Raw genomic sequence first — 25,184 nt, 5'->3', positions numbered from 1 at the left:
ACACAAATAACCTTTCGAATGTGCTAGGGGACAGTAGGTCTAGTGAGAAGGAGGAACTGAAGGATATCCTTATTAGGTGGGAAATTGTGTTCGGGAAATTGATGGAAATTGATAAATCCCCGGGGCCTGATAGTCTGCATCCCAGAGTACTTAAGGAAGTGACCCTAGAAATAGTGGATGCATTGGTGATCATTTTCCAACAGTCTATCAACTCTGGATCAGTTCCTATGGACTGGAGCGTAGCTAATGTAACACCACTTTTTTAAAAAATGAGGGAGAGAGAAAACGGGTAATTATAGACCGGTTAGCCTGACATCAGTAGTGGGGAAAATGTTGGAATCAATTATTAAGGATGAAATAGCAGCGCTTTTGGAAAGCAGTGACAGGATTGGACCAAGTCAGCATGGATTTATGAAAGGGAAATCATGCTTGACGAATCTTCTGGAATTTTTTGAGGATGTAACGAGCAGAGTGGACAAGGGAGAACCAGTGGATGTGGTGTATTTGGACTTTCAAAAAGCTTTTGACAAGGTCCCGCACAAGAGATTGGTGTGCAAAATTAAAGCGCATGGTATTGGGGGTAATGTACTGACGTGGATAGAGAACTGGTTGGCAGACAGGAAGCAGAGAGTCGGGATAAACGGGTCCTTTTCAGAATGGCAGGCAGTGACGAGTGGAGTGCCGCAGGGCTCAGTGCTGGGATCCCAGCTCTTTACAATATACATTAACGATTTAGACGAAGAAATTGAGTGTAATATCTCCAACTTTGTGGATGACACTAAACTGGGTGGCGGTGTGAACTGTGAGGATGATGCTAAGAGGCTGCAGGGTGACTTGGACAGGTTAAGTGAGTGGGCAAATGCATGGCAGATGAAGTATAATGTGGATAAATGTGAGGTTATCCATTTTGGGGGCAAAAACACGAAGGCAGAATATTATCTGAATGGTGGCAGATTAGGAAAAGGGGAGGTGCAACGAGACCTAGGTGTCATGGTTCATCAGTCACTGAAAGTGGGCATGCAGGTACAGCAGGCGGTGAAGAAGGCAAATGGTATGTTGGCCTTCATAGCTAGGGGATTTGAGTATAGAAGCAGGGATGTCTCTTACTGCAGTTGTACAGGGCCTTAGTGAGGCCTCACCTGGAATATTGTGTTCAGTTTTGGTCTCCGAATCTGAGGAAGGACATTCTTGCTATTGAGGGAGTGCAGCGAAGGTTCACCATACTGATTCCAGGGATGGCTGGTCTGTCATATGAGGAGAGACTGGATCAACTGGGCCTTTATTCACTGGAGTTTAGAAGGATGAGAGGGGATATCATAGAAACGTATAAGATTCTGACGGGACTGGACAGGTTAGATGCAGGAAGAATGTTCCCGATGTTGGGGAAGTCCAGAACCAGGGGACATAGTCTTAGGATAAGCGGTAGGCCATTTAGGACTGAGATGAGGAGAAACTCAGAGAGTTGTTAACCTGTGGAATTCCCTGCTGCAGAATGTTGTTGATGCCACTTCATTGGATATATTCAAGAGGGTGTTAGATATGGCCCTTACGGCAAAGGGGATCAAGGGGCATGGAGAGAACGCAGGAAAGGGGTACTGAGGTGAATGATCAGCCATGATCTTATTGAATGGCGGTGCAGGCTCGAAGGGCCGAATGGTCTACTCCTGCACCTATTTTCTATGTTTCTATGTTATTCCCATGGCGACCTGCCACATCATTGAATCCTTCTTTTGATCCATTGATGATCTATACCTTTTGAGCAAGCATTCGCAGTTCGGAAACTGGTCTATTGTCTATAGTCTAGTCAGTATTGGTGTTTACATTTCTACAAAAGTTTCTTAGTCGGTTTCGCGTCTATTGTGTTGGGGTTTCTCTTAATGGACACGTTTATTTGTACTGCCAAAATGGCCAATGTGCTCCAGCCTTTTTTCTGATTGGTCCCCTTGGAGGATAAGCCGCACCCTGAAGTTTCACTGGAATGTGTTACTGGAAACACCCATCCCAAGATCTCACTGACTTTGCAAATTGCAACTCGATCCACTTTGACTTCATGAAGCGACAGAGGACAGTGCTCCCCTGAAAACAGCAAGGGCCAGCGAAAATCCTGTATCCCAGTCCAAGTACATCCCTCCCCCAGCCGAAGTGCCTTACCCCAGTCCATGCATGTTTCCCCCAGTTGAAGTGCCTTACCCCAGCACAAGTACACAAGTACAGATGGGGCATTGTGTATGGATTGTTAACAGGTTTATTGACTTCTGCATTCCAACGATGTCCCTTGCAGGAGGTTGGAAGAACGTGATCTGTCTTCCCTGACATGCCTCTCTCCCCTCTGCCGCCCCACCCCCAATGTGTCTGTCTCTTTCCCCATCCCGAAGTCTCTCTGCTCCCACCTCCCGGTCTCTCCTCTGCTCCCACCTCCCGGTCTCTCCTCTGCTCCCACCTCCCGGTCTCTCCTCTGCTCCCACCTCCCGGTCTCTCCTCTGCTCCCACCTCCCGGTCTCTCCTCTGCTCCCACCTCCCGGTCTCTCCTCTGCTCCCACCTCCCGGTCTCTCCTCTGCTCCCACCTCCCGGTCTCTCCTCTGCTCCCACCTCCCGGTCTCTCCTCTGCTCCCACCTCCCGGTCTCTCCTCTGCTCCCACCTCCCGGTCTCTCCTCTGCTCCCACCTCCCGGTCTCTCCTCTGCTCCCACCTCCCGGTCTCTCCTCTGCTCCCACCTCCCGGTCTCTCCTCTGCTCCCACCTCCCGGTCTCTCCTCTGTTTCTCCCCCCCAGCTTCTCTCTCTCATTCTCCCTCCCTCCCTCCCTCCCTCCCTCTCTCTCTCTCTTCCCCCCCCTCCCCCACAGCCTCTCCCGCTCTTACCCCCCCCCCATTCTCTCTCTCTCTCTCTCTCTCTCTCTCTCTCCAGCCTCTCTCCCAGCCCCCTGCCCACCCCACAGAAATAACTGCCACATCATTCAAAATGATATGTCCATATATAAACCAAAAGTGAAAGCAGAGTTGTTACATTGAATTCCATCCTGATGCTTATGTTCCACACGAGCCTCCTCCCACCCCTCTTCATCTAACCCTATCAGCATAACCAATACTTTGCTCCCTCATGTATTTATCGAGCTTTACCTTCCCCCTTCTAATTCTTGGTTTCATTATACATATAAAGAATTTTATGAAATAAAGTTACAGAGAATGAATGGAACATTAGTATTTTTAACGGAGAAAACTGTCCTGTCCTTGAAACTCAAAAGTATAAGTATTGATTTCACATTGGATAGCTGTGATGTTTGGAAAATACACCACTGGGTGATCATAGTCCTATAACTCTTCTTGCATGCTATTGTGAAGATCAGTGTATTGGCCCATAAGCATCACAAAGTAGAGGGTTAGGGTTATTTTTCAAACAAACCTCAGAAACAGTTACATACAGAAGAGTATGTTTTATAACAAATGGTAAACATGACACAGGTAAGCAACACCACAGTTTCACCTCTTTTTCCTGCCTGAACCTGAAGGAATTGAATGTAATATCTCCAAGTTTGCAGATGACACTAAGCTGGGTGGCAGTGTGAGCTGTGAAGAGGAAGCTAAGAGACTACAGGGTGACTTGGACAGGTTAGGTGAGTGGGCAAATGCATGGCAGATGCAGTATAACGCTTATCCACTTTGGTGGCAAAAACAGGAAGGCAGACTATTATCTGAATGGTGTCAGATTAGGAAAAGGGGAGGTGCAACGAGACCTGGGTGTCACGGTTCATCAGTCATTGAAGGTAGACATGCAGGTACAGCAGGCAGTTAAGAAAGAAAGTGGCATGTTGGCCTTCATAGCGAGAGGATTTGAGTATAGGAGCAGAGAGGTCTTGCTGCAGTTGTGCAGGGCCTTGGTAAGACCACACCTTGAGTATTGTGTACAGTTTTGGTCTCCTAATCTGAGGAAGGACATTCTTGCTATTGAGAGAGTGCATCGAAGGTTCACCAGACTGATTCCCGGGATGGCATGACTAATGAAGAAAGACTGGATCGACTAGGCTTATATTTACTGGAGTTTAGAAGAATAAGAGGGGATCTCATAGAAGCATATAAAATTCTGACGGGATTGGACAGGTTAGATGCAGGAAGAATGTTCCCGATGTTGGGGAAGTCCAGAACCAGGGGTCACAGTCTAAGGATAAGGGGTAAGCCATTTAGGACCGAGATGAGGAAAAACTTTTTCACCCAGAGAATTGTGAATCTATGAAATTCTCTACCACTGAAAGTTGTTAAGTCCAGTTTGTTGGATATATTCAAAAGGGAATTAGTGGCCCTTACAGCTAAAGGGATCAAGGGGTATGGAGTGAAAGCAGGAATGGGGTACTGAAAGTTGCATGATCAGCCATGATCATATTGAATGGTGGTGCATTTTTTATGTTTCTATGTTTCGCCTTGCATATAGGGGGTAGGAGTCGCAGCTCCACTTCCCCACAGCCCAGCCTCAAGATTATTAAAGCAGACAATAACATTTTTAGTTACTTCCTCCAATGTTCCCTCTAATTTCCTGTCCTTACTCCTCTTCTACTCATACCTGTAATTTATGTTAGGATATGGTTTGCTGAGCACCTTGTCCAAATGGCCGTTTTTCATTTGTGAGCCTGGGCAGTCAGTGTCAGCAGGTCATATCTGCTAATCAGCACTACTGCCCCACCTGTTATTACATCCTCTATTACTGTGGACCCATCTATTTAATAGCCCAATGTGCATCTATGAAAATTGCTATTGCCAGATAGCTGGGTTAAGAAAATAGGTCATTGTCAAGAAAAAGTGGGTCATTTTGATGTCTCTTAAAGCTGCCAATGCAGAATAACATTTCCAAATGTTTGCAATGTTGTCTGCTTGTGATTTTAGAAAAAAAGTATGTGCAGTATAGAGAGTTGTTATTGAAGTGAATTAACACAACGCCCTGCTGAGTTTCTAATAATTCTCTGTAGCTTTTGTCGATGTTCTTTTTCACAGATTTATATTGCGTAGGTAAGGCATAAACCCACAACATCTGAGTCCAGTGGTAAAAGCACTGAGCTAACAACAGGAGTTAAGGGCAAGATGTTAATAGGAATGAAGTTGGAAAATGTCAAATTAATCTTTCAATGCTGAATTTTCGGTTATTAAACAAATGAATAATTATTAATTGATTACTCATGCAATTATTTACAATGGAAGTGCTACAGTTATGTTCTCTTATTCTTTACAGTTTTTCGTGTAAAACAATGGGTAATGATGGTATGTGACAAATACCTCACTTAAGTGCCCAACCTTTGTGTGCATGCATGGGTATTGTGTTATGCTATTTGACTATGTCGGCCACCACAGCTCAGCCTGATCCTGTCCTGACCTGACATTCACACTGGCCACGGGTCATTGGATAGCAATCAGGAGCAAGAACCCTGTGACTGATTTTTCTCCTGCGCAGCCCAGTTGAGGCCAGCTATAGTGTCCCTATTTCCATTGCAGCTGAGATTATTAACTCAGCAAACAGTAGGGATCAAACCTGGGAAGAATGTATTGCTTTGAAATGCACTTTATGAACTTACTCCATCTGGTGGCTGTTGTGTGCAGAACACTAACCCTTGCTGCTGCTGATGCATTTAATAGCATTATTTCATTTTTTATCAGCAAGTCTGTATTAAGAGAGGCACCAATTAAATTATGGCTTCATGTATGCTTTTTGTGATGGATAGGACTGTAATTTAGTCCTGGTAAATTTTTGGAAAAACTATGAATTAGTCATTGTAAAAATGTCAAGTCATGGAAATCATAGTAAAAAATATTATAAACAGCCATGGTTTTCTGGTAGCTAAACTACTTTGATTTTGCTGTATTTCTCTCTCACTCTCTCTCACTTCAAGTCCATTTCATTCTCCTACTTCATTCAGTCTTTCATCACTTATTTGTTGAGTGGAACTTTCAACTTCAGCAGGGGATAAAACAGATGGTGTTGGATTGTCCGCTCGTTGTACAAGCTGCCTCATTTTCCTTTTTATTGAAGGAATGATTTGGCCATAGTGGACTGGAAACAGCTACTTGTGAGTAAATCAGTGCCGGAACAATGGGAGGAGATCCGGAAGGCTCAGGCCAAACATGTGCCCTTCAAGAAAAAGGCTGGGAAACATAATTCTAGAGCCCCCTGTCTAGGGAGTTACAGGGGATGATTAAGAAAAAAAGGGATGCTTATGTCATATACCAACGGCTAAATACTATAGAATCTTTAAAGGAATATAGAAAGTTAAGAGGCAAAATTAAAAAAGATATTAGGAATGCTAAGAGAGAGCATGAGAAATTCTTGGCGAGTAAAATTAAGGAAAGCCCCAAGATGTTCTATAAATATATTAAGAGTAAGAGGGTAACTAAAGAAAGGGTAGGGCCTATTAGAAACCATGAGGGTAATCTTTGTGTGGAGGTGGAAGATGTTGGGAGGGTTCTTAACGAATACTTTGCATCTGTTTTCACAAAGGAAAGGGGCAATGCAGATACTGCTATCGAGGAGGAGTGTGATCTTCTGGATGAAATAAATATAATTAGAGAGGAAGTATTTAGGGGTTTCGCAGCTTTAAAAGTAGATAAGTCCCCAGACCCGGATGAAATGCATCCCAGGTTGTTGAGCGAAGTAAGAGAGGAAATAGCAGAGGCCTTGACCATCATTTTCCAGTCCTCTTTGGATCTGGGCATGGTGACGGAGGATTGGAGGACTGCTAATAGAGTGCCCTTGTTTAAGAAGGGAGTAATTACAGGCCTGTCAGCCTAACCTCAGTGGTGGGAAAATTATTAGAAAAAATCCTGAAAGACAGGATAAATCTGCATTTGGAAAGGCAAGGATTAATTAGGGATAGTCAGCATGGATTTGTTAAGGGAAGATCGTGTCTGACTAACCTGATTGAATTTTTTGAGGAGGTAACCAAGAGGGTCGATGAGGGTAGTGCGCACAATGTAGTATATATGGACTTTAGCAAAGCTTTTGATAAGTTCCCACATGGCAGATCATGAAGGTTAAAGCCCATGGGATATAGGGCAAAGTGTCAAGTTGGATCCAAAATTGGCTTAGAGATGGGAAGCAAAGGGTAATGATTGATGGATGTTTTTGTGATTGGAAGGATGTTTCCAGTGGGGTTCCACAGGGCTCAGTACTGGCACCCTTGCTTTTTGTGGTATATATCCAACGATTTAGTTTTGAATATAGGGAGTATGATTAAGAAGTTTGCAGACGACACTAAAATTGGCTGTGTGGTTGATAATGAAGAGGAAAGTCATGGGCTGCAGGAGTATATCAATCTACTGGTCAGGTGGGCAGAGCAGTGGCAAATGGAATTTAATTCAGAGAAGTGTGAGGTCTTGCACTTTGGGAGGGCTAATAAGGAAAGGGTATACACATTAAGCGGTAGGCCATTTAACAGTGTAGATGAACCTTGGAGTGCTTGTCCACAGATCCCTGAAAGAAGCAGGCCAGGTGGATAAGGTGGTTAAGAAGGCATACGGAATGCTTGCCTTTATTGGCCGAGGCATAGAATATAAGAGCAGGGAGGTTATACTTAAATTGTATAAAACTTTGGTTAGGCACAGCTGGAGTAAAGCGTGCAGTTCTGGTCGCCATATTATAGGAATGATGTGATTGCACTAGAGAGGGTGCAGAGGAGATTTACTGGAATGGAGAATCCTAGTTTTGAGGACAGATTGGATAGGCTGGGTTTGTTCTCATTGGAACAGAGGAGGTTGAGAGGCGACCATATTGAGGGGCCTGGACATAGTGGATAGTAAGGGTCTATTTCCATTGGTGGAGGGGTCTGTTACGAGGGAGCATAGTTTTAAGGTGGTTGGTGGAAGGTTTCGAGGGGATTTGAGGGGGGACTTCTTTACGCAGATGGTTGTAGGTATCTGGAACTCGCTGCCTGGAAGAGTGGTGGATGCAGAAATCCTCACACTTTTAAGAGATGGTTGGATGGCACTTAAAGTGCAATAACCTGCAGGGTTACAGACCTAGAGCTGGTAATTGGGTTTAGTCTGGATGACCTTTTGTTGGACGGAGCAGATATAATGCTAAGTACTGCAGGGAATAGAATACGGTCAGGGTGATAGCCTGGATGGGTCGGAGAGGGATTTTCCCAGATTTTTTCTCCCTAAATTGGCCTGGGTTTTTATCTGGTTTTTGCCTCTCCCAGGAGATCGCCTGGCTCCAGTTGGGGTGGAGTGGAGAATGTTTTAGTGTAAGGGGTGTCGCAGTTGTGGTGAGGTGGACTGGTTGGGCTGGGTGCTCTTTGCCTTTCCGTCATTGTTCATAGGTTTATATGTAACCTTTAGGGCTGCTGACCAAGGGCCGTGTGGCTCTTTGTCGGCTGGCGCGGACACGATGGGCCGAAATGGCCTCCTCCTGCACTGTAAATTTCTATGTTTCTACTTCAGGAGCACCTCCCAAATCCGTGACCTCCACCAGCTAGGACAAAGGCAGCAGGTGCATGGGAACACCATCATCTCCAAATTTCTCTCCAAGTCACACACATTCCTCATTTGGACATATAATGCCATTCCTTTGTCGTCGCTGGGTCAAAATCTTGCAATTCCTCCCTAACAGCATTGTGGAAGCATTTTCACCACGTGGACTGCAGCAATTCAAGAAGGCCCATCGCCACCTTTTCAAAGGGCAGCAAGGCAATAAATGTCGTCCTTTCCAGTGATGCCCACATCTCCAAATTATATATATTTTAAACTGTGACTTAATCATTGCCATGTACCAAGTTATCATCCAGTGCACCAGCGTAGCTCTTGGCCACCTGAGGAAGAAAGTGTTCTCGGATCAGGCTCTCAAATCTGGCACCAAGCTTATGGTCTACAAGGCTGTAGTGATACCCGCCCTCCTGTATGGCTCAGAGACATGGACTACAGTAGACAGCTCAAGTCATTGGAGAAATACCACCAACAATGTCTCCGCAAGATCCTGCAAATCCCCTGGGAGGACAGACGGACCAACATTAGTGTCCTCGATCATGCCAATATCCCCAGCATCAAAGCACTGACCACACTCAACCAGTTCCGTTGGGTGGGCCACATTGTCCGCATGCCTTTGACACAAGACTTCCAAAGCAAGCGCTCTACTCTGAACTCCTACACGGCAAGCGAGCCCCAGGTGGGCAAAGGAAACATTTCAAGGACACCCTCAAAGCCTCCTTGATAAAATGCAACATCCCCACCAACACCTGGGAGTCGATTGCCAAAGACCGTCCTAAGTGGAGGAAGAGCGTCCGGGAGGGCACTGAGCACCTCGAGTCTCTTCGCTGAGAGCATGCAGAAAGTAAGCGCAGGCAGCAGAAGGAGCGTACGGCAAACCAGATTCCCCACCCGCCCTTTCCTTCAACCACTGTCTGTCCCACCTGTGACAGAGACTGTAATTCCTGTATTGGACTGTTCAGTCACCTAAGATCTCACTTTTAGAGTGGAAGCAAGTCTTCCTCGATTCCAAGGGACTGCCAATGGCGATGATTGCCTCTTTGCTCTTTTGGCCTTTTTCATGGCTTTATCTATATCTGCAGTCATGCTTTTAGCTAATTATATATTTGAACCCCTAGGTGTTTTTGTTCATCTAGACTCTGCAGCATCTTTTCATTGAGAATATACTTCCATTCTCCGTATTAAACTATATCTGCTGTCTGTCTGACCAGTGTACTAACAAATCTAGGTCTTTTTGAAATATTTTTATATTTCACCTCTCTATTTGCCAAAACCCTTGTTCTGCTTCTTATGCCCTAAGTCGATCCTATCGAGAACCAAAGTAGATCCAACACTGAACCCTGGGGTAGATTGCTTCTGATCCTTCTCCAATCTGGGCAACATCCATTAACTCTAATCCTTTGTACTCTGAAAATCAACAAACTTTCCATCCATGCTGCTACATTGATCCATAATTTGCTTTGGCAGGGCATCTACGGTATCTGCTGTTGGTTAGTTGCTATAGGTTTTTAAATTTTTTTGCATGGCAAGTTGCTAAAAATGTGAGCTGATCACGTTGCAGCAAGGGAAACCGGGCATCTGGGACCTGAGTGAACAGGGAAACCAACTGTGAATCTCCTTAACCAATCAGATTGAGAAGAAGTGTAAATTAGTGTGGCTGAATGCAATGTCAGAAAGTGAAATAGAGAGGGAAAGAAAGATTGGATTAAGAGAGAGAGAGAGAAAAGAGACAAAGAAAAAGTACAAAAAACTTTACATTTAAAATTTAACATTTTTAAAATCTCCAACATCAATTAAAACTTGAAGGAATAAGACTCCACTCTAATTGTTAATTTTCAGTGCTAGGCAGGTTCATTGGCAGTATTTAACACTTAGCACATTGTTAAAGAATCTTTGACAGCTCATCCAGGCTTAATTATATATGCGTAGATCTTAAAAGGCTCCTTGCGTAGACCAGCCTTAACTTTCGGTGGCGAGTTTAGTTCATGTCTATTGCGCAAATACAGCAACTACACGCCATTCACTGCATTGCTGGACAGTGAGATGCCGTTTTCGTGAGGCGCAGCTCAGACATCAACTTTTAGATTTCCCCGTTTAACCTCACATCTGCCTCTCGCCTGAATTTGCTATAGCACTTGCACATAAATAACAGCGAGCGCCATTAGCGTTGCCATCATTTTGGCAAATTATGGCCCTTTGCCTTTTATATCATATGCCTAAATTTTTGTAACCGGCCGCCTTATCAAATGAGGTGCAATACATTTTTGAATGTTGCCTTCAAATAGCATTTTTAATCTGAGAGAAAAAAAGCTCTTATTTTTACTTTGTTTAAAAATCTTGACGTTAAGTTTTTAATTTGTGACTTTTTCAATTCTATCTCCTGTGACTATGGATAGTGTTTCTGGAAATAGTTGGAGAAAAGTCAAGGCACACTTTGCAGGAAAACATGAACCTAATCACAGCTTCGACTCAGGTCATTTGGGGAAAGCAGGACCAGGTAAAATCTGTAATTATTTTTATGTTCTATTGCAGTTTAAATTACAGGCCTAATAACATACTGACAGTTAAAGTGTCTCTCGTTGAAACTCACTCTTCAGTTACTTGAATTTGTAACTTAAATACTTAAATTCTCGTGCAGAAATTATTGGAACTATTTTTCTTAGAAGGAAAGAACTTGCATTTAGATAACAGTTTTCACAACCTCGAGATGTTCACAAGGAAGTGTGGCTGCCAATTTGTGCTTAGCAAGGTCCCAGAAACAGCAGAGAGATAATAAAAGCTAGACCATCTGTTTTAGTGATGTTGGTTGAAGGATAAATGTTGACCAGGACACTGGGAGAACTCTTCTACTCCACTTCAAATAATGCCATGGGTCATACTTTCATGATGATCCTAGACAGCGCAGATAGAATAGGGACCCTGTGGCAGAACCGATTAAGAATCAGTGGAGGAGTCGTCATCATCATAGGCAGTCCCTCGGGATCGAGGAGGACTTGCTTTCCACTCTTAGCATGAATTCTTAGGTGGCTGTACAGTCCAATATGAGAACCACAGTCTCTGTCACAGGTGGGATAGATAGTCATTGAGGAAAAGGGTGGTCAGGGAGCCTGGTTTGCCGCACGCTCCTTCCGCTGCCTGCGCTTGTTTCTGCATGCTCTCGGTGATGATACTCGAGGAGCTCAGCGCCCTCCCGAATGCACTTCCTCCGCTTAGGGTGGTCTATGGCCAAGGATTCTCAGGTGTCAGTGGGGATGTCGTACTTTATCAGGGAGGCTTTGAGGGTGTCCTTGTAACGTTTCCTCTGCCCGCCTTTGGCTCGTTTGCCGTGGACAAGTTCCGAGTAGAGCGCTTGCTTTGGGAGTCTCGTGTCTGACATGTGAACTGTATGGCCTGCCCAGCGGAGCTGATCAAGTGTGGTCAGTGCTTCAATGCTGGGGCTGTTGGCCTGGACGAGGACGCTAATGTTTGTGCGTCTGTCCTCCCAGGGATTTGCAGGATCTTGCGGAGACATCGCTGGTGGTATTTCTCCAGCGACTTGAGGTGTCTACTGTACATGGTCCACGTCTCTGAGCCATACAGGAGGGCGGGTATTACTGCAACCCTGTAGACCATGAGCTTGGTGACAATTTTGAGGGACTGATCTTCAAACACTCTTTTTTTCCTCAGGCGGCCGAAGGCTGCACTGGTGCAGTGGAGGTGGTGGTGGATCTCATCATCAATGCCTGCTCTTGTTGATAGGATACTCCTGAGATAGGGGAAGTGGAGTAGCATAACATTGAAGGCATATATTTAGGATTTGAATCCTTTTTGTGTAAATATTTAAATAAGAAATCTATCACTTTCTATTAATTTAGAATGGGGATTTCATTTAATGTAGTGACCTAAAGATTCCTGTTCTTTGTCCTTCTTGTGACTAGGTACTGGATGTTTCTGGAGCTGGCGTCCTTGTTGATAATATTCCTGGCTGTAGAATGGATCTCTTAGAAAACTGTGGCCATTCTGTGGTGATGGAGCGGCCCCGCAAGAGTGCTAAAATCATCCTGGAGTTTTCAGCTTCTCTGCAAAACACAAGATTGGAAAGCAATAAGAAATTAGCCTAGCATTTATAAATGAAAGCTGTATTGCTTTGGATTGCAAATAAAATGTGATGCTGTAATAATTCCCCAGGAAACACTATGACTGGATTGAATGCTGATGCCCCTGATTATATCTATTAAGAGCTTTAGTTAACAATGTTTGGTGCATTCAAATTACATTAACAAGATTTTGAAAGACTCCGAGCATTGCCAACAAATAAAAGCATGCAGTATATAAAGAGTAACACAAATCACACAAAAACACTGTTCTTTACCAGATTTCGCACACTGGCCCAAGTTTCCACACGATAAAAAACGGGCGCCCCTCCGAGCTGGTCGCCCGTTTTTCACACCTAAAAAAAAAACTCGCGATTCTGGAGCGTTCTGCAGCTCCTTGTCTGCCTGGCGCGGTGCCCAGGGGGGCGGAGCCTACACTCGCGCAGATTTTGTAAGTGGGAGGGGGCGGGTACTATTTAAATTATTTTTTTTCCTGCCGGCAACGCTGCGCGTGCGCGTTGGAGCGTTCGCGCATGCTCTGTGTGAAAAAAACATTGGCACTCGGCCATTTTTGTAGTTCTTTGTAGCTGTTTAATTTTTGAATTTTTTAAAAATAAAAGCACATCAGCACTTGCAGCCTTCTCACTGTCTCCTCCCCCCCCCCCCCGCGGGAAGAACGGGCACCTCCTACCCCCCCCCCGCGGGAAAGAACGGGCGCCTCCCCCCCCCCCCCCCCCCCCGCGGGAAGAACAGGCGCCTCAGGCTGACTGCAGAATTTTCCGTGCCTGAAGCACTTTCACACAGGTAGGAAGATGGTTTATTTAATCTTTTCTTTGCTTATAAATGCTTATTCAGGTTGGATTTATTTGTATAATATTTGTAGAAGTATAAATAAGGATTGATTGTAGAATTTAATGAGTTCCCTTCCCCCCCCTCCCCCTCCACCTCGTTCTGGACGCCTAATTTGTAACCTGCGCCTGATTTTTTAATGTGTAGAACAGGTTTTTTCAATTCTACAAAAATCTTCACTTGCTCCATTCTACTTTAGTTTGGAGTACGTTTTCACTGTGGAAACTTTGAAATCAGGCGTCAGTGGCCGGACACGCCCCCTTTTGAAGAAAAAATTCTGTTCCAAAGTAGAACTGTTCTAACTGACTAGAACTGCAGAAAAAAAAAATGTGGAGAATTGCGATTTCTAAGATAGTCCGTTCTCCACCAGTTGCTCCTAAAAAATCAGGTGCAAATCATGTGGAAACTTGGGGCCCAATGTCAAATCTTCATTTTGGCAATTTTTGTTTTGCTATTAAATGGCAATAACAATGCAAGCAATGCAATTATTTCCCCGTTTATTAGTTCAAAGCTAGTTTCATAAAACGCACAAAGCATTACCATAATTTATTAAACATGTAATTTATATTTTACAAGTTAAAATTATTAATGTTCTTTTTGACTGCTTAGTGCTTACTTTTAAATCTATAGAAGGTGGTTTCACAGCTTATGCTGATAGTAGTCACTCTTTCAACAATGATGTTTTAGGGAGGGTGACAGTTGCTATCAATACTGTTTCGTGTAAATTTTCTTGTAGTATTGATAGGGAATTGCATTCGTGTGGCTATTTGTTTGTAACAATGTACCGTTCTTTAAAAAAAATCCTCTGTATAACAGTTGCTATAAATCACTACAATAACATCTTGTTCAAACATCATGCACATAATTCTGCACAATATCATCTGCTTTAACAGAGACAACAGAAGCTGGGGAAGAAATTATATTAACTTCAGAACATTTATTTGAATTGATAACACATTGACTGGTTCAATTTAATATTTAAAAAACAAATCAGTATTGGGCAAAGAGATTTCTTTAAGTGGATTAAACAAAAAACACAAGATATATCTTCAAGAATAGAAGCCTTTTCTTAGTAAATTTTAATCTTACAGATACATTTTTAATGTAAAGTATGTTACTAATAAGTAAGACGCTGCTTTGTCCAACATGGATCTGCTTTAGTTCATTGTCTAGACTTTCTCCCCTCTGTTCAGCTCAACTGAGATGACTAGAGTTTGTGCTGCCTCAATAGCTTTCATTTCACGGTAATCTTGTGTACAATTACAGTCTGGAGTGCATCCCTGCAGATTGGAAAGTTGCAGCATTGCACAAATAGGCTATGGCTGTTTTCAGAAATTATATGTCCTAGTTATTATCTCTTTAATCTGTCAATGAATTATGAATTCTGTGAATTCTAATAATGTTATTGTAATGATTATACTTAATGAAATATTTATAATGTATAAATATTCCGATGCCAGACAATCTTAATTTTTTTTTTAAAATTGTGGAACTAAGTTCAATTGTTCTAGCAGTCAAGTGCTGGAATCTCCTTGGGGTTGTGAGGGGAACACATGCATTTTAATCATACTTGTAACTATCAGTTGGGTTTGTCTGTAGTCATTGGGCAAGACGCACTAACTATTGGATTATGACTGGCGTGTTATATTTCCAAAGAGAGGTTATAGCAGCAGCACCCATCTTGCTCCATTAGAGCATGCCTCTGGTTAGCAATTAATGGTGGCAGAGACATTTGCAGTCCTGACCCTCTTGGATGAAGCAGTAAGTGTGATACTGATACGGATCTAATGGGAAGAAATATGGTTTACTGTGGATACTGTTGATTATGACTGAGATTGAAATGCCCTTGTCAGTGGCTATTTTAAGATCAAGGTAACCAGCCACAGCCTAATATAATATGAGCTTTTACATGAAAACTATCTTTTACTTAAAGCATTGTAAATATGTTAATATTGGCATTGTTTTGAAGGATTGGATTCAGCAATATCCTTTCACCTCTGACCAGGGGTTGAATACAACACACTCAGAAAACAATAGCTTCCTTCCTCTTTCTCTCTCTCTATTTTCCACTCTGATAAAGGGTCTAACTGTAATGAATTGAAGCTTAGTTCATTGCTAAGTAATATGATGATGCAGCAGCAAATTGCCTTCAAATGTGATACAATGGGCAAGTTCACTTACAATCCATGAAGTTATACAGTCAAGCAATAGAATGTATCTGGTGGAGATGATTTTCTGGAGTTGATGCACCCGATTGAGTAAATTGAGGGAGCTTTGTGTTTTCACAGTTTGTTCTGTTTAACCTGGCTATACTTAATACTGTTACTACCTATAGAATGAGTCCATGTTTCATTTTAGTTTTTTTAATTGTTTATTAATCTCAGCATAAACACAAAGTAGGAAAAAATGATTAATATCTTTCACTTTTTAAAACTTTTTTTCTGGCTAGATAAATAGTAATTGACCATATAAAGATTTTACTTCACTCGTGAAGAGCCCAGCCTTCCTATTAGGTACTATTGAGTAGTCTTGATTATTGTAGATTTGTGAGTGAGGCAAAAGTAGAACCAAAAAAAAATCATTAGACTCATTCAAGAAAATTGCCTTGTCTGCTAGAATAATCTTATGGGGGGGATTGTTATTTTTTCGCAAGAACGGGTTTGATGAATGTGGTTTCTTTGAAAAGCCTGAGTCATTGTTCCAACCTAATAAATCAATACATGTTGCAGTTGCTAGCAAGTGTTTTAGTTCCCCTCACCGACATTTGTATTATCTAGGTACATGAGTGAATAAATGCTCCATCATAGAGTACAAAAAGTTGGTTGTAAAGAGGGTTGAAAAGAAACTTTTTTTACCTCTTCCATTTTGGCTACATCCAATAAAGATTACTGTATAGTGAGAATCTTAAATATGCATGTTAGAGGACAAAAATAAAAACTGATGGAACAAATATCTTGTGACCAATGTTGTTACTCTTGGGAATTTCATAAGGAGTTCTGTGAATACATGTGGTAATATCTTGATAAAGACTCATTCTTTCCTGATGCAATTTCAGATTTGAATAGATTCTCTGAAATCATGATTTCTAGTCTCTCCTATAATGGATTCACTCCTTGCATACCTTTTTCCCTTCCATTTCAAGTATCCTTAGTCCCAGGTAATCCTGTGCCAAGTGGAATTACCACTCTGTCTAAGACCTCTGATGACCTTTTTATGGTATGGATTAGTGTGCCATTTTTATGGTATGGATTCCTGGGTGAGAAGATGATAGATTTTTTTTCCCTCATTCATCATCAGTAGAAATTAAATCTGTATCTTGACATCTCATTGCATGGCAGCTGGCCAGTTCATCCAGCACTGTTGAACACTAGCTCAGCTGAAAGTAGCCACAAATTATTAAGCATTGTTACTGGTGGAAATGACACTGTAAACAGTTTCAAGACAGCAACTGCATCCATCCTGTATTGTCTACATCAGCAGAGGCCCCAATCATTCCTGATCTTCAGAATTGACTTTGGATTGCCATAAATGTCCCGTGACCAAATCAGTTCAGTTTGGGTCCTAATTGAAAGTCCACAATTGGATGAAATACAGCACATATGTAAAAACAGCTCCATCCCTTATTCAGGGTCACTTTAACAGACAATATCCCAAGTATGTGCACAAGCATGTTGAATAGAGACTTGCAGTATTTTGTACAGTGTTGGTGAGAGTATTGTTGACTGGAAAGTAATTCCTATAATGAGATTCTGAAAGTTGAGTTACGTGCTATTCTTAATATAAATTATGAAATACATGCCAACATTTTTGAATGCTTGAAAGGATGCAAGCTTTAATTTTGTTTTAAGATGTACATTTAAAGTTGTATGTTTCACTCTCAGACAGACCAACCTATTTTATGGAGTGTTCACAAAGGCAAGTGGGTGGCTTTTTATATGTGCTTGTTAGCAAGAGATGACCATAAACAGTCCAGTATGGTGAGTGTCCAAAATCCAGAGTTCCAAAATTTGGAATGTTTCAGAATCCGGACACCGGACCTATAGACATACTCTCTGTGTAGTCACTGTATAGTTGCATAAGATGGAGACTTGTTAGCTGATGTACTATCAATAAGGTTTACACTGTGTATATACTATACTGGCACCACTAGAGAGTGCAACTGATGGAGACCGGGGTTTCCTGCCCCTGTGGCAGAGGCTGTCCACCAGAGGGCACTGCGGTGGGAGACCTGAGGGTCATATGCATAGGTGTGTAGGGCCCAGTATAAAAGGTTGCCCACCATGCTTGTGCCTCACTCTGGAGTTACGAATAAAGGACCAAGGTCACTACAATTTGAGTACAACATATTGCCTCGTGGAGTCATTCATAAGTGCATTACAGACATAACACATGTTGAATAGAGACTTGCACTATTTTGTACAGTGTTGGGCGTATTGATGACTGGAAAGTAATTCCAATAATGAGATTCTGAAAGTTGAGTTGCGTGCTACTCTTAAAATATAAATTATGAAATACATGCCAACATTTTTGAATACTTGAAAGGATGCAAGCTTTAATTTTTTTTGTTTTAAGATGTACATTTAAAGTTGCATGTTTCACTCTCAGACAGATCAACCTATTTTATGGAGTGTTCACAAGGGCAAGTGGGTGGCTTTTTGTATGTGCTTGTTAGCAAGAGATGACCATAAACAGTCCAGTATGGTGACATCATAACAATTTATACAAGTTGAGTGTCCAAAATCCAGAGATCCGAAATTTGGAATGTTCCCGAATCCAGACACCCGGCTGATTCGTGGTGGGGTCGTCGGGAATCCGGAAAATGTTCCGAAATCCGGACCCACCGCTGGACATTCCCCATTCCACTGCCGGACCTTGTCCACCTCGGGACTTCTCTGCCTCGAGACCTCACCAGGCCTCAGCCACCTTGCAACCTCACCTGACGCCGGAGCTCCTCGGCTACCTCGGCCCAGGCGTTTCCAGATTCAGGACTCTGAAAAGACGTTCCGAAATCCGGAAATGCCCGAAATCCGAAACGGCCTCAGTCCTGAGGTTTCCAGATTTCGGACGCTCTACCTGTACACATTCCCAAGAGTGCACGTGTGGTGCTAGGAATAACTTCTCATTAGTTTGCACAATTCCAGAAAGAACACAGCAGCCCAAGTTCAGTACCAAGGCATACAAGCTTTTATACAGAGCCACTGTAAGAGGGCTATAATTAATTAATATAAACACTCTCATGGATTCTCAGAAATCTAAGACTTGTATTACAAAACAGCTTTAGATCGAACTGATAAATAGAACATCAGATATTATTGCCTAAATAAAAAGTATGAATTGAATTTCCATTAAAGTTCTCCCGATTGTCCATCATAGCTTTGGTGGAAGACCCGTGGAGACCAAGGAGAAACAGCCATGCAAGATGTTTCTCTGGAGTTTCCACAGATCTTCCACTGAAGTTATAGCGGACAATCGGGAGAACCCCATGGCAATGAATAGCATACAGCTCTTAACCACTACAAAGTAAAACCAAGTAAACGTTACAAACATAGTGTGATATAGCTTCTTTATCCTGCTGAATATATCCCTAAACTGACTTTAGTTTTAATCCATAAAAAAATACTGTTTGAATGTGCAAGCTCTTATAATTTGTACTGAAAAGGTGTTTAATAATGTGGCTCAGGAGATTACTCAACGAAGCACAGAAGCATCCAATATCAATAACCATCTTTTGAGAACGTAGTATTGACATGTGATCCACTTTTTCTCATTGAAACTCATTTCTGCAATTTAGAAGCACTGACTTTTTTGTGTAAATCAATGACTTCAGATTACTCCCAATATGAAAACCTTCCAGTGAAGTGACCTTTGTGCTACATTAACTTCAGAATTACCCAAGTGTAAATTCACTATTTGGTATGATTATACTAGGATGTCTAAGTAGTGAAGTGATCATGCTATCAAGGTGCCAGTAGAGTTTGACATTACCTTGATCTCTGCATGTTTCAAAGGAAACTGATCTTTCACAGTCTGCAGTCTTCAAGCGCTGGTGCCCCAGGACAAGTGCAATGCAAATGGCACAGTTCTGAATGAAATCAGCTTCAAGTCACTGAGTACAAACAGAAGTGGGATCTAGACTTTAAAAATGAAACAATGCATTTTTGTGCTTCTACCAAAGTGCTTTCAAATGAGAATTCACACTGAGATTTTACTCTCTCTAAACTTTCTTGCTTGTGCATATGTAAAATAGTACTGCATTGTATTAACAAGAGAATCAGAGTTTGCAAAGCAGTTTGATTTGAAAAAGCACTCCAAAAATAATAACTGAAGACTCAAATCAAATCAAATGATAGGTAAGGATATTATGTCTTGGATAAAGAGTCAGACTAGATACTGGAAGCTCAAAGTAAGTGTGACCGTAGTCCTTTATTGCAGATCTCAGAGTACCTCTCCAGCCTGTGAGGCCTCCTTATATACAGGTGCTCCCAAGGAATTGTGGGATCCCCTGGGACTCCAGGGGATAAGCCCTCTGGTGGTTAGACATGGTAATTACAGGTTTACATACATAACAAAGGGAATAGGAAATACCAACAAAGACTTGATGAAATCTAATTTGTGGGCAACAGAAATTTGATCATTCTAGCTGTGCCCACTAAAGCACATATCTGAACATTTAGAATATTGCATAATGTTTAATTAAAGCTGATCTCTCCCACATCTTAGTCTTTACAGTGTTTTATTATCTATATTTTCAGTTGTAATAGAATGAAAAATATTTTGATGGACCAGCTGGTCTTTTCCTGCTCAGTAATTATGTATGTTCATTTGAACCTTTTGATTTTGATATATAATAGCCTTAGGAGTTTTGAATATCTTTTTGTGCCGCCTAGTGAGTAAATGATATGAAAATTAGGACATTTTTCTAAAATCCTTGGTAGAACCCTGTTCAATTTTGTCTTGTTTCCTTCACTTTGTAATAAAAAAGAAGGCATATAATTACATTATCAGTCAATAAAATTGTCTAGAATTGAGTTTGACATTTAAAAGAAAATATTCCCAAAATAACTATAATTGGCAATAATGCACTTGGCTTTTCAAACTAAAAATCAATAACTATGTTTCTAAATTTAAAAAAAGATACAATTCTTCTCTCTTTGTCTCTTTTTATTATAGGTGGCTAAACTCAGTTTGCTTTACTGTTGGTTCTTTTTGTTTTAAAGAACACCAACAGAAGGCAGTCTAGCTGCTCAGGAAACATGAGATGAAAAGATTTGCTTTTTCTTTCTCTGTTTTTACAGCATTTATTTTCTCCTTGTTTGATCTTTCCACACCACATAGAGACAGTAGGCAAGCAGCGTGTTACAAAATCTTCAACAATGGCACCACTGATTCAATTCTTCGGGGCCATATCAGAGTAACCCAATTTCAGGTGCCCTAATTTTACCTCCATCTCAATGGGAAGCATCTTGTTCGCTTTTACTCAGTACCTCCCCCAACACCATAGTAGGATCTTGGTATGTCGCGAATCACAGGTGTGAAGTGGCATGCTACCATTCTGTGTTATTGTACACAGGAGCTACATTTTGCTTGGAAGAACTGCGACATACGGACTGGATTCCTTATAGAGGACCTCACAGTACAACCTGACGGATCAAACCTTCCTCGCAAACAGCAGACAGCCATCAACTTCCTCAGAACTGGTCATGGTAGATGCTGCCACTTTCTCCATAAATGGAAGATTAAAGCTTCCCCATCATGCGATTTTGGAGCTCCTAATCAGACCCTGGAGCACATCATTGAGCACTGCCCTTAGAGGAAATTCACAGGCAGCCTACTAGATATCCATGCTGTTGCACCGGAAGTTTTGATCTAGATATCCAACTTAGATATTGACATTTGATTTGCTTTGCTACTACCATACGAAAGAAGAAGACTGGCAAAAATAAATTAATCATTATTAATACTTATTTTGTGCCAGAAATTTATTGTAATTAAGCAGCAGGTCTGAACTGTAAACACAAATGAGATGGCAGATAAGTTCAGTAAGAAGCAATTCTTCAAGCTGTTTTTTTCAATAACCTCTTGTTACTTAGACCCAGAATGGAAATACTTTGTACTGGTACTGGTTATTTCTTCAATATTCTTGGAGTTTCCCTAACTGAGTACATGTTAAACAATAGACATTACCAAGAATAATGTACTTTGATATGTACATTTCAGAAATGCTAGGAAGGATTTTGACAGCACTACGTAATATTTGCATCATCGGACTTTGCCAGTGTGCTGTCCTCAATGCTCCAATATCAAAATTCCCATCCTTGGTTTCAAATCAATCCATGACCTATTTGCCCATCTACCTTAGTGACTCTGAACACACCTGCTGCTCCTCTAACAACTTCTCAGCCCTTGTTTCTCTGTTCCACCACTTGTAGTCGCTTGTTCAACCCCTTTTAAACACCCTTTTAAAGCCCAACCCAGTTCCTTCCCACTTGCTATAAGCAGCCCTGTCATCAGAAACCTGAAAGAAAGACTTGCATTTCTATAGAGCCTTTCACGACCTCAGAACATCCCAAAGTGCTTTACAGCCAATGAAGTACTTTTAAAGTGTAGTCACTGTTGTAATGTATGAAACACAGCAGCCAATTTGCACACAGCCAACTCCCACAAACAGCAACGTGATAATGACCAGATATTGGCCCTGAATTTGCAATTAGCGATGAAGCAAAGGCATTCACTGCTGGCCCCGAAGAAAGCTGCCCACAAAGATCTTGCGATCTCAAGTGAGAAGTTTTCCTTTTTGATATGCTCTTGGGATCAAGGTTGTGTACTGGGAATTCCATAGTGCAGGCTGCTGTGACATCAACAAGCTGTCTAAGCAGCGAATCACAATGCAGAATTATTATAGACAGGGAAGCAGGAAGTGAAGATGGTGCTTTTATCCCCACTTTTTAACAATGTTTTGCTCTTTGTAACAATGATTGGGTCTCTTACATGGGGAAAAGGTAAACCTGAAATAAATATGAACAAACTTAATAAAAATATAGGTGGAAAAATCTGGTCAAATTACTTCTCGCCTTGGTGTGGCGCCACTAATGACTCCCACAAAATTCCCCGAGAGTTTAGCGGCAGTGCTAACTGGCAGCACCACTGGTCGCTGCGCCAGCGATGATGATGTCGTCACCATGCCCAGCGAAGCATTTTTGCCCCGGAGCAAAAATTCAGTAGCGCCCCCTGAAGCCTGCTCGTGGGCGACATTTAAAGGGAAGATGCAGTACTGAAAACTTTAAATGGCCGACTTAAAATGGTCGTGGCCTTGTCATCTTCATATCATGGGGTCCGTGTTGGGATGTTGCAGCCCAGCACTCCACTTCTGTGCCGGGAAGCTGCCATGGCACCCTGCTCCCTGGTAGTCTAGCGGTCGCCCCTTCGCCCTAATGGAAGGAAAGGGGAGGGCTCTGTGTTCCCTCCAGCGCTATGCGCCTCACCACAAAAGTAAATGTGGGTCCCTTACAGGATGAGACAGGAGAAATTATAATGGGGAATAAGGAAATGGCAGAGAAATTAAACAAATATTTTACGTCTTCACGGAAGAAGACCCAAAAATAACTCCCGGAAATAGTGGAGAACCAAAGGTCTAGCGAGAATGAGGAACTGAAAGAAATTAGTACAGTATGAGTAAAAAAAACAATACTGGGGAAATTAATGGGACTGAAAGCCAATAAATCCCCTGGACCTGATAGCCTACATTCCTAGGGTTTTGAAAGAGGTGGCTAGAGATAGTGGATGCATTGGTTGTCAACTTCCAAAATTCCATAGATTCTAGAAAGGTTCCCGCAGATTGGGAGGTAGCAAATGTAACCTTGCTATTTAAGAAAGGAGGGAGAGAGGAAAACTGGGAACTACAGACCAGTTAGTAGGGAAAATGCTAGAATCTATTAAAGAATGAACAAAAGACTTGCGTTGATATAGCACCATTCACAACCACAGATATCTCAAAGTGCTTTACAGCCATTGAAGTACTTTTGGAGTGTAATCACTGTTGTAATGTGGAAAACATGGCAGCACAGCAAACAGCAATGCGATAATGACCAGATAATCTGTTTTTGTTATTGAGGGACAAATTATTGGCTAGGACTTAACAGATAGCTTCCCTGCTCCTCTTCGAAATAGTGCCATGAGATCTTTTATGTCCACCTGAGAGGGAGCAGACAAGGCCTCGGTTTAACATCACATCTGAAAGACAGCATACTACTCCCTCAACACTGCACTGGAGTGTCAGCCTATATTTATGTGCTCATGTTCCTGGAGTGGGACTTAAACCCACAACCTTCTGACTCAGAGGCGAGTGTGCTTCCAACTGAGCCACAGCTGACACTGGTAACAGGGCACTTAGAAAATAATAATAGGATTGGGCAGAGTCAACATGAATTTATGAAGGGGAAATCATGTTTGACAAATCAGTTATAGAGTTTTTTGAGGTTGTAACTAGCAGTATAGATAAGGGGGGAACGAGTGGATGTGGTGCATTTGGATTTTCAGAAGGCATTCGATAAAGTGCCACACAAGAGGTTATTAAACAAAATTAGGGCTCATGGGATTGGGAGTAATATACCAACATGGCTTGAAGATTGGTTAACAGACAGAAAACAGAGGGTAGAAATAAACGGGTCATTTTCGTGTTGGCAGACTGTAATTAGTGGGGTACCGCAAGGATCAGTGCTTGGGCCTCAGCTATTCACAATCTATATCAATGATTTGGATGAGGGGACCAAATGTAATATATCTAAGTTTGCTGATGATACAAAGCTAGGTGGGAATGTAAGTTGTGGGAAGGATGCACAGTGACTACAAGGGGATATAGACAGGCTATGTGAGTGGGCAAGAACATGTCAAATGGAATATCGTGCAGAAATGTGAAGTTATTCACTTTGATAGGAAAAATTTAAAAAAGAGTATTTTTTAAACCGAGATTAAGAAATGTTGGTGTTCAGAGGGACCTGGGTGTCCTTGTACACGAATCACTGAAAATTAATATGCAGGTACAGCAAGCAATTAAGAAAGCAAATGGTATGTTGGCCTTTATTACAAGAGGATTTGAGTGTAAGAGAAAATATGTCTTGTAATTATATAGGGCCCTGGTGAGACCACACCTGGAGTATTGTACAGTTTTGGTCTCCTTACCTAAGGAAGGATATACTTGACATAGAGGGAGTGCAATGAAGGTTCACCAGATTGATTCCTGGGATGGAGGGATTATCCTATGAGGAGAGATGGAGTAGACTAGGCCTATATTCTCTAGAGTTTAGAGAAATGAAAGGTGATCTCATTGAAACATATAAAATTCTTAGAGCTTGATAGGGTGGATGCAGGGATGATGTTTCCTCTGGCTGGGGAGTCTAGAACCAGGGGTCACAGTCTCAATAAGGGGTCGGCCAATTAGAACTGAGATGAGGAGAAATATCTTCAGGCAGAGGGTGGTGAATCTTCAGCGTTCACTACCGCAAAGGGCTGTGGAGGCTCAGTCTTCGAGTATATTCAAAACAGAGATCGATAGATTTTTGAATATTAAGGAAACCAAGGGATATGGGGATAGGGCAGGAAAGTGGAGTTGAGTTGAAAATCAGCCATGATGTTATTAAATGGCGGAGCAGGCTCGAATGGCCAAATGGCCTACTCCTACTCCTAATTCTCATGTTCTTTATGTTCTCTCCGCGTAGCGCTGATAAATTCACAATGATTAGCGCCCCAGACTCACCCCGAGAGGAAGTGGAGCACAAGAATTGAGCTCTTCTTCTTCTCGGGGGTGG

General features: G+C 42.1%; 1 protein-coding gene across 4 annotated transcripts in view; it reads left to right on the top strand.

The window, feature by feature from the left end:
• LOC139277165 (monoacylglycerol lipase abhd6-A-like) overlaps nucleotides 1–13,022 on the top strand; it is a 145,193-nt gene extending 132,171 nt beyond the window's left edge. For all 4 annotated transcript variants that reach the window (XM_070895252.1, XM_070895251.1, XM_070895249.1 and 1 more), the window contains 2 exons: nucleotides 10,855–10,955; nucleotides 12,376–13,022. In XM_070895252.1, the coding sequence (XP_070751353.1) occupies nucleotides 10,855–10,955; nucleotides 12,376–12,558 (284 nt within the window). In that variant the 3' untranslated portion in view covers nucleotides 12,559–13,022. The remainder of the gene's footprint in view (nucleotides 1–10,854; nucleotides 10,956–12,375) is intronic.
• Nucleotides 13,023–25,184: the final 12,162 nt, after the last annotated feature.

The sequence above is a fragment of the Pristiophorus japonicus genome, chromosome 12 (genome assembly GCF_044704955.1).
Source record: "Pristiophorus japonicus isolate sPriJap1 chromosome 12, sPriJap1.hap1, whole genome shotgun sequence".
NCBI classification, from domain to species: Eukaryota; Metazoa; Chordata; class Chondrichthyes; family Pristiophoridae; genus Pristiophorus; species Pristiophorus japonicus.
Note: the sequence above shows the minus strand (reverse complement) of the source record. Positions and strands in the feature narration are given on the sequence as shown.